The 10,361-nt window shown below is 36.0% G+C and overlaps 1 protein-coding gene across 1 annotated transcript; it reads left to right on the forward strand.

The window, feature by feature from the left end:
* Positions 1-1,356: 1,356 nt before the first annotated feature.
* On the forward strand, positions 1,357-7,765 carry LOC128983256 (uncharacterized). The gene is made up of 6 exons (XM_054402492.1): positions 1,357-1,440; positions 2,278-2,403; positions 3,271-3,447; positions 4,245-4,367; positions 5,739-5,927; positions 7,470-7,765. The coding sequence occupies exons 2-6, from the start codon at positions 2,290-2,292 to the stop codon at positions 7,704-7,706; spliced, it is 840 nt and encodes a 279-aa protein (XP_054258467.1). The 5' UTR covers positions 1,357-1,440; positions 2,278-2,289; the 3' UTR covers positions 7,707-7,765.
* Positions 7,766-10,361: the final 2,596 nt, after the last annotated feature.

Here is a 10,361-nt window from a genome sequence, read left to right on the forward strand (position 1 = left end):
CAACCAACACGAAGATGCGACGAGGACACTAGCGAAAAGTTCATATCCTGCGATCTATACAATAACATATGTTGAGATATAAGGTGTAAGGTCCCAGTCAGTAATGAGAAGAGATGCAGCGTTCAGTCAAAATAATCTACGAAATAAATGTCATTTTCGAAATAAAGTCCAAAAATGGAAACAGCATTTCGGTAGGTAGGCCTATTTGAGAAGTTTAACGATTGTTTTATTGAACAGAGCAGTTTTGAACATGTACAATTTGGGACGGTAATTTAAAAACTGACCAGAGCTGTAAAGTATAATTACAATAAATGCCCTATAGGTTTACCGTACACACAAATCCCTTACAATAGTACTTGGAATATCGTACGTCAAGGGGTGTTGGGGTGTAGAAAGTTTCCAAAATTAAGCCAACAACTACTGTGTGTGCCTCTGGATAGTCAGGAATAGTTTACTTAACCTAATTATAATTACAATTTCGTAACCCACTTAGTAATATTATGAAATTATATACTGTATTTTGAAACATCCTTTTTATAAATCGGGGTTTTCATTATTATATTGAAACTGATCTGTGGTACAAAAAATTAAAGCAAACATCTCGGTGGCAATCTTGGTATTTTATGGCGTTTAAAATTAAAAATTCCGAACCCTACAAAGTATTCTCAAATATAAAACATATTTTCCAACGGTAAATTGTTTTAGTTCACGGTTTCCGGTTAAACAGTTGGGTTTTATTCACGTTCCAAGCAGAATGTAATATTAGCAAAACTAAATTTGCATGGAACCTTTCAGGAATGTGTCTCCGTTATACTTAGACTTAATATGATTGTTTTGTAATGTCCTTTCCCTCAAACAAAAACTAAAAAATATGTGTACATCACTTGAAAATTGACTTACTAGTTTGAACGTCAGTTAATCTTTTGCATCCAAAATAATGATACTTAGATCAATAGCAATTTTATATTATGTTACAGCAGACTTGTGTTATAGTTTCGTATTTTATTGCGGTTGACGTTATTTCTTTTACCGTCAATTGGTAAATATGATCTATCAGATTGCATCCCCTCCGGGAACCCGAATAGAGGAAACGGTTTGTTATAAAGTAACTAACCCGAATAGAGGAAACGGTTTGTTACAAAGTAACTAACGCAAAAATAAGTTACAATATAAAATATAAAAGTTTCATTGAACCGTACCGTTCAAAGTATTATAAAGCTTGTACCTATCAGGAAACAATTCTTGAACTAGTTTTAAAGTCTTGTAAAACAGAAGAATATCCATCCAATTTCAGAAAAACTATATAGACAGAGCAAAATTTAATTTAATTTGTTGTTACCGTCGCCAAGGAAATGAGTTACAAAAGCTGATTAACTATTGTCAAGAAATAGTAAATTTCATTGTGTAAATTTAAAGTCATATTTTTCAGAACGATTTTAGGTAAGTTGTTTTTTTTCTGGCAGTAGTTTTACAATATTAATAAGATTACCTTGTTTGACTGAGTTCTTAACAGTTGTATTCCACAATAGGCCCGTAGGCCTACTGTATGCATTTTTCTACAATCGTATCTATAACTTATATCTTCAACACTCTTTTTCACCAAAAGTCTATTTATATTTACACCTAATATTACGGGGTTGGTTATAACTCGTGTCTAGGTTTGCATAAACGGTTAACTGGGGAATACATTCAATCCTGTAGCTCGATATACAGAGATATACTAACTAGCAACTCTCAGGATAAAGATTACGTCAATGTTTTGTGCATTGCTGTTTCATTAATTGGTCTAGCATCTAATTGTTCTTCAAACGTAATTCAATACCTAATGAAATACAAGTTTACACGTTTTAAATGTTAGCCAAAGTAAAAGCTCATTAAATAGAACTTTCAAGTAAAAAAATATATCTACCAATTTCATAGTAATGATTGCTAATTATAATGCGAAGACTTTAAAACTACACCAATGGTATTTAGAACTTCTCTTGTTATCCTTATGGAGAATTGATCGTTTCTTTGTGTTATGGATAAAAATGAAACAAATTTTGTTTCACGGTAGGCTTATTATGTTTATCCCAAACCAATTTTTGTTGATCATCACGGCTAAACCTAATTTTTCATCGAGTCTAACTTTTACCATAATTCGTCAATTTCCTTTAAATTAAAAAGAATTTAAAAGCAAATTCTGAAGCAATGGCAATTCAGTCTACAGGTTTGATGCTACCAAGTCAACTTTGATAGTAATTTATAAACCCAGATAATGGGAATCTTTTCTTTCAGAAAACTATCAAGATGCAGGTGTCGCAAGAAACTGAGTTTCCTTATTCCATGTACATCAGTTCTCAAGAGGAAGAGGGAAGAAAGGAGCTTGCCGCTAGACCGGTGAAAAAGGAGGCTTTGATAAGGGTATGGAAGCAAATTTATTATAAAGTTAGTTAATAAGAAATGTTTGAGATTCGTGTTTTTGTGGTTAGACCAAGATGTACACCGATTTAATTTTCTCTTGGGCTACGAATACTTCAATGGAATCTTTTAATACCTAATTACGGTATAAGGAAAAACATACCTATGATCCTTCAACTTAAAAATCCAACTTTGTGAATTTGAAAACTAAACATGGGTCTGAATCGACACATGTTTTCTATGGGGTTTACGTGATAACTATAGAGCCTTCATCTATGAATCTGTCTTTATGCAATGCTTGACTGTATTGCAACGAGTTCTAGCGGCCCTGATAATGAAGGCGTTGGATCCATGAACTTTCTTTCACTTGCCTCTCTAAAAAATCTAGTCATTATAATAAACTACTAGTTATGAAATGTGTCCTGAGCTGAGAGTCTCAATACCAAATATATGATTGAAGATAGTGTTGACATAGCTCAAGGTTTCCTGGAGAATAATAAAAAAAATTGACGTTCCAATTTATAAAACCCCTTAAAGTGTTGCAACAGGCTGCTGATTTATACACAGGTACTGATCATCCGTCAAAAATTCTACCTTATCAAAGGCCTAGACTGAAGCCTGAACAAAACAGACTCATTGGGATCTCCAAGTCATGAAAGGATTATTTTGGCAGGATGTTATCTGCATTTTAAAATTTAATGGATCCAAGCACAAAACTAAAATCTGTTAGAAGGTATGGACTAAAATGTTTGTCAGGTTACCGATACTCTAAGACGATTAGGGTTGGGTTGGGGTATAATACCTGAAACCTCTAATGTAGCCTATATATGTCCTACTTATTTCGTTTGAGCTGAGTGAACATTTTTCCAGGCCATGGGAGAAATAGGGATGGCAGGAGAGTGGAGAATCACCCAAACTAGCTGTGGACTCATCGTCAGCTTCATGAGGGACGAAGACCTTCTCAACTTCCAGGAGGTGGATGTAGGGAATGTTCTGGGAGTAGAGGCTACTGGGTACTCTTTCTCTTCCTTGGACACTTACAGACAGGTAAATACAGACAAAGAGAAACAAGAGATCATAGAGGAGGGCTGGGGGAATGGCTTTTGTGGGACAGTTTGAAGTAAATAACATAGTATAAAGTTGAAAATTAGAATGTAATAGAAACAGGTATGAAAAAAATTTGATGCTCCAAATATTCTCGTTCTAGACACTTTTGAGGAAATACTTGCAGTAAATACAAGGATAGATAAGTATTTATAGTGGTATAAGTTTTGAAAATGAGAGAGTGGTAAAAACAGACATGTAAAGCAATTTTAGGGTAAAATCTTTGAATATGAATTGTCTCAGAAGGATTTGGAATGGTAATGTTCGTAACTTATTAAACTATTTGTTAAATTAAACATTTACAGAGATATCGATTACAGTCTGCCTAAAATACAAAAAAAATTACCGACCCAGCCAAAACAGTTGCTGCCATGTGCTATTTCGATCATGAAAATTAATTGATATTACCTAAAATTTCTTTATTTTTTTAACTTTTTATAAGAAGTACTGTATATAGCTTTTTTATTGTTGGGAGATGATAAAACTATATTTGAATAAAGTTCTTTATAAATTTCACATTTTTACCCTACGATAAAACACCTTTAGTCTTGGTATAAGAGGAGATAATGCATAGGCATGGAAAACAAGTGTCTGAACTATGAAATATAAAGTCAGAAGTTGTAATAGATATAGGAATTTGTAAGTATGGGCCCTATAGTTGAAAGTAGCAAGCAAAATCTTTTAAGGGGAGAGGAAGCAGCAAGGATAATTTTTACTGATCAAACTCCAAAATGTTATAGAAAGTCCTGATAAAAGACTTGCCACTGCTAATCAGCTCAAGAGAGGTGGAGAGCGCATTAAATAGACAAGGGGTGTTCCCTCTATCTACTGTGAGGACTAGACAAGGGAACATTATGGTGGAGGTAGGTGTACAATACATATCTATTGACAATACACTTTACTTGATTGCTAACTTACCAATTTTTTTAGTTGTGAATTTTCCAGTCCAGGAATGCTTATGGTTGTCTTGAAATACACAGGTTGTCTATTATGTATAAGAGTTTTGGGAAAAGTTTCCAAGTGTTCCTGTCAGTGGCGTACATTGTAAGTACATTGAGCGGTGAGCCCCCCCCCCCCCGCACCACAATGGGATGGTGCCCCCTCCCCTCCCCACACCACTTCACCAAAACATCACTACTTATGTTTTATTCATTTATCTCAGCAAAAGCCGTGATCGGGGCAAAATACAAAAACTCGTGGACGTTTTTAATCACTTCCCTAGATCATGGAAACATCGTCATCTTTTTCTGGATCACTGTTGCACCTTAAATATCTGCGTTTATATAGACATGATTATCTTATCCCACAGTCATTAAAACTCGTCATCGTTTTCTGTGATCATGGCAGCATCTTGTTCAAAATCTGCGGTCTCGAAGACATCATCATCATCGTCTTCCGCGGTCACGAAAACAACATAATCTTTTTTCCACATTTGCGGCAAAATCATGATTATCTTCTTCATCCTTGAAGACATTATCATAATCTCCCACGGTCATGGAAACAACGTCACCTTTTTTTGCGACTGCAGTGAGCTGTGACAGTCGGACCTCAGAGCCCCCTGGACCTCAGGCGCCCCTTTGACCTCGGCCCCCCCCCCCGCACTGCAGGGCGTGACGGGGGGGGGGGGGGTGTTATTAACGCCATTGGTTACTGCTCCACAACACCACTGTGTAATGTACGGTGATGATGATGATAAAGTTACCATTTAGCTAGACTGCAGTAGTGCTCTAAATTTGAAGCTGGATCTCAGAGAAATAATAGTAGTAATCACGAATACTTATGTATTCAAAACATCTAATCCATTACAACCGGCTCAATTCTTTAAGGAGGAGAAGTATTGACAAGAGTAGTCCTTAAACTTGACTACTTTTATTTACTGCTAGACATTCAAATTACGGTAATTCATCTGATAATAATAAAGAGTAGGTATTGGAGTTGATTTGAAATTCAGTGATACAAAGTCCTATGATTGGTTTCAAAATTTTTAGATGTAGTCTATGTTTTAATTTTTTTAGTTGGGTTTCCGCACAAATTTTCATTTTGTTTACCCCTTGGTAGAAATAGTATTAAATCAGATAACAGTTCTGCTGCAGTTGACCCAGATATCCATATTCTAGAATACGGAATTTAATAAATTGCCTTGCATTTAAAATAACCCATTTAGCTTCAAAGGGCCAAACCATCTAAAGTAACCCATCATTATCATCTTCCTATTATTATTTTATAATCCTCAGCTAGGTGATGCTAGTTACCTGATGGCATTACTGCGAGATGGTTTTGACTTCTACGGAACAGCCAAGTTTGCTTGCATCCCCGTACCAACTTTGCCACCCCCGCCTACAACTATAGCCCCACAATGGGACATGGTCCTGCCAGCCCCACCTCCACCACGGGATAGTGTGGTTCAGTGCTTCAAATGTCAGGTATTAATGCCATAAGTTGTTGCGAATGTAAGTTTTGGCAACTTATCATAGAATAGCAAAAACTAGTTGTTTTTCTCAAAACCATTCTAGTTCTTGCTACTTGGCTTTGCAAAAAATGTCTCATGATTAGCTATGTTCAATTAAATGTTATATGTTTTGAAAGATAAAAACTGACACTTCTTCACTTCTAATTAATACTCTAACTTATAAATAATTAATTTGCAACTTTTCAAACTTCTTTGTCTGAATACAATTCCAAACCCAAATCGTTAAAGAGGGATTTTTTGCAAAGCCAAATGATGTAATGGCATAGGTGCAAATATTTAAAAAAAAAAGCTTTCAACACCACCACACTTTAATGTTTAGCACAAAACCAATTACCACCAAACATTTTACAACTACAACATCAAAAACTACTACTCTGCACTACAATGTAACACGGCTGGCTGTTGTTTTTTGTAGAGTGTGAGGTCTGGGTGCCCAAACAGTGATAATGCTTGCATTCAAATCAAAGGGTTGATAGCTCGATCCTGAGAGGTCAATTTTGGACCCAAATACCATTTTGCATTGGGCTATCCATTGGTGATATCTATGACAAAAGTTTGATGTTACATTGTAATAACACCATAGCATGGATTTTTCACAAAAACACAAACATTCCACTGATATAGCTCATACAAACATACCTATTCTATTGCATGATTATGAGAATGAGCAGGTTACAAATCAGAAAATATTTTAAGCCTCATGTAATATTATGAATATGTCTTTAACAACCTATATATTACCAAGGTGCCACTACAAAAAAACAGGACATGCTGCAGAGCGGGCAGCGCAACACTATGTCACAGTGGTGGATAGTTGTACTAAATTTGCCAGACATAAACAGCCAGACCTAAAACAAATGGAATATGGCAGTGACTATCCATTGTGACGTCATGTCATGGATCCTAGCATGGCCTGATTTTCTAGTGGGACCTTGATATTACCGTACCATAGATACAAAAAGAATAAATATAGACTGTCAAAGGAAGGTTCCGGCGCCCACCGCTAGGAGTGCCGTGTAGTTACGGCGCACTCCACTGCAGGTGAGGAGCGCAGGGGACGTATATGTGACCAGCAGACGCCGCAGGGGTGTGCACCCCCACACACGCAAACCTACACACGCAAACTTACACACGCAAACTACACGGCAAACCTAGCGGTGGACGGCTGAACTTATGCTAATTGCAGCACAGCTGACGGTCTATATTTATTCTATTTGTCTATGATATTACGCACAAACATTACATAGGTAATTGACCCCCAAGTGATCTGTATATTTCTGTAATATATGCATGGTCTGAACTGAAAACCATCATGATATACTTATTAGGTATAATCTTAATTTATTACTCTAGGTCAAGTTAGTGTAGGACATTTTTCAAAGAAGCTTTCCTCTCTCCTGTAGAATGGATAATGCATGGATAATACATAGAATGGATAATACATAAGCGTCCCAATATTATTGCCAATCTTACAAGTATTCCTTGCATATTCCAGGGGTTCTGGCACTTTGCAGCGCAGTGTCCCGGCCCCCAGAGGTGTGTCCGGTGTGGAGACGGCCATCCAGTGTCTGAATGTTCCCGTCCCAGGAATGACCCCATCTGTGTCCACTGCTCTGGCAACCATCACGCAGCATACAAGCTCTGTCCTGTCAGGCTCCAGATGAAGACTTATGTTCCTCTACCTCAGGTGTACTTCCCTGCCTACCTCCCACACCCGGGCTACCCTCAGTGACCTCCCTCATGTGTTGTCCTGTCTTGATTAAATTTTGTGTCGTTTTGTCGGAGATTGTATAGTCTAGTTATTTATTTAATTTTTTTATTTTTATATTTATATATAAGTGAGGTTAGTTAGTAGGTAACCTTTTGAAGATTTAAAACTGAGCCCTGTAAATTGGCCTTGATCGTTGGGCTTTTAATAAATAGTCCTGAATAAAAATACTGCTGGCGCAGCAAAACAATAAATTTCCAAAAGTTTGATCAAATTATATCCATAAACAAGCAAACTACAACATTTTACAATATTCTCCATAAGAATAACATGGGAACTTGAAATTTAAAATTTTTTGAGTTTTCACCGTAACCAATAACCGTATAAAAACACTGATATACTGAATTATTTGTTTTTTTTAAGCTTTTTAAGAAGGTCTAGAGAGAAATTGGGAAATCAATGTTTTGAGGGTCAAAAATGAGATAAACCAATTTTTACCCCATAAAACCCCGTTCCCATGGTCTGATCATGCTGTTTCGCGAACTCATTCAAGTTTTTCCCGCCTTACACCTTTAAACCAAATTTCATCAAAATCGGAAAAAAATTATTCAAGTTATCGTGTTTATGGACACATTTATATGTATAGTTATATATAAATCTATAGGTATACACATATAAAATTTGAAAGAATGGTGTTTTTGGCCTCTGGGGAGATCAAAATGAAAAAGTAAATCGGTCCCGGGCCTAGGTCTTACCGTGTCACCTATGGTAACAACTACTTCCTTATAGGGAAATTCGCTAAAGAATCTATTCTTAGTAAGAATACGGCCACAAAAGCATTTTTTCACGCAAGAGCGTAGCGTGAAAAAACGTGAGAAATATGAGCAGCATTAAATGTAATGAGGTATGCCACACGGAGCGTGTTTTCACGCAGATACGACGCGTCTTCAAAATCGCAAGCCGCGGGCCCGCAGAAGAATGGAGTGGTGCATTTTTTAAGCATGTTTTCACCCTCTGTCCCTGGCCACACGGGTGGGACTGGCGGGAGCAACACCAGCGTTGCTCAAGTGGTCCTGGCAATTTTAAATCAAGATAAATGTAATTTTTTCCAGAATAGCGTCAAATATTTTTGGGTCTAGCCAATTGCACAGTACACGTTTTAACCAAAACAAATGTCGATCTTACTGGACCACTTAATAATTTTTTACTAAAAGGAAAGAAATTTAGTTAAACCAAAGAATGTGAAGAGACATTTATGTAGAGCAATATTTTAGTTATATTCAAAGATTTGATGAAAATCTTGTTAGAAATTAATTTTAAACATGTCATAGATAAATTTATTTTATATTAAATTTTTTTTATACAAAATGTAAATAATTAAATAATGGTTAACAAAATACAATAATTTTAGTGTTGTTTTCGTATTGAAATTCATTCATAATTCTTGTTCACTAGTCAAAAACAAGGTTACTATTACGACCATGAGGAAGATATACAACATATAATCATGTGAATTCAGCAACCGACTGCGGGTTGCCACTGCGTTTTGCCGCTCTTAGACTTCAACCAAATAAGCATGAACATCCAATTAACATTTTACCGCGTTAAAAAACGCACAAGTGGCCTATTTCAAGCAGCATGAAAATATGCTAGAGTATTCACCGCGTGAAAAAATGCCCGTGTGGCCGTAGCCTAACAAAGCTACACATATACCGGTAATCTCAATACATTGGGTGTTTTCATGCTTTACAGGATGCCACCAAGCATAGTAACAGCACAGCGTCAACGGTAATCTAACGAAGTTTACAATCTTATTAGGGCTTTCATACCATGGATGTGTCTATTAGTCTAGTTGCCAAAAGGCATTTTTCACCCAAACCTGAAAGTAAGGTCCACCCAATGTTTTTTAGTGTTTTCTGTTTCTTTAAGACCTACATAATTAAAATCTGCAGGGTGCCACTTTGTCACCCTTTAGCAAATTGAAATATTCAAAATGGCGGCCAAGATGGCTTAAAAACTGTATATTTGCTGTATCTTTCCCTATAGAAGAGACAGGATAGTAATTTTTGGGTCTAATTTTATGTTTTAAGGGTCAGAGAATACCAATAATTGATTATCTTAGTAATAAAATACCCCCGCCGCAGCAAACCTGCCAACTAGGCGAATTTCCAGTTGCCTGAATTGATTTTCAATTAAATGTATTTAATTAACATTGATTTTTATGAGTATTTAGGCTTGCTGCTACAGGGAGAGTAAAAAAGTTTGTTTTTTAGTGAAATATTAATAACTTAGTATAAAATAAATAAATTTACCAAGTTTGATCAAAATATATCCATAAACAAGCAGACTACAACATTTTACATTATTCCCCATAAGAGTAACATGTGAATTATTAAATAACAATTATTTGAATTTTCTCCGTAACTAATAATGGTACAAAAACACTTTGATATACTAAAGTATTTGTTTTTTTAAGCTCCTCTTTAAGAAGGTCTGAAGAGAAATTGGAAAATTTTGCGTTTAGAGGGTCAAAAATTAGAAAAACCAATTTTTACCCCATAAAACCCCGTTCCCATGGTCCGATCATGCTGGTTCGCGAACTCATTCAAGTTTATCCCGCCTTACACCTTCAAACCAAATTTCATCAAAATTGTATAAAATTACTCAAGTTATCGTGTT

Source organism: Macrosteles quadrilineatus, unplaced genomic scaffold (genome assembly GCF_028750875.1).
Source record: "Macrosteles quadrilineatus isolate MER2022 unplaced genomic scaffold, UCM_ALF_1.0 Scaffold_1__1_contigs__length_201487025, whole genome shotgun sequence".
NCBI classification, from domain to species: Eukaryota; Metazoa; Arthropoda; class Insecta; order Hemiptera; family Cicadellidae; genus Macrosteles; species Macrosteles quadrilineatus.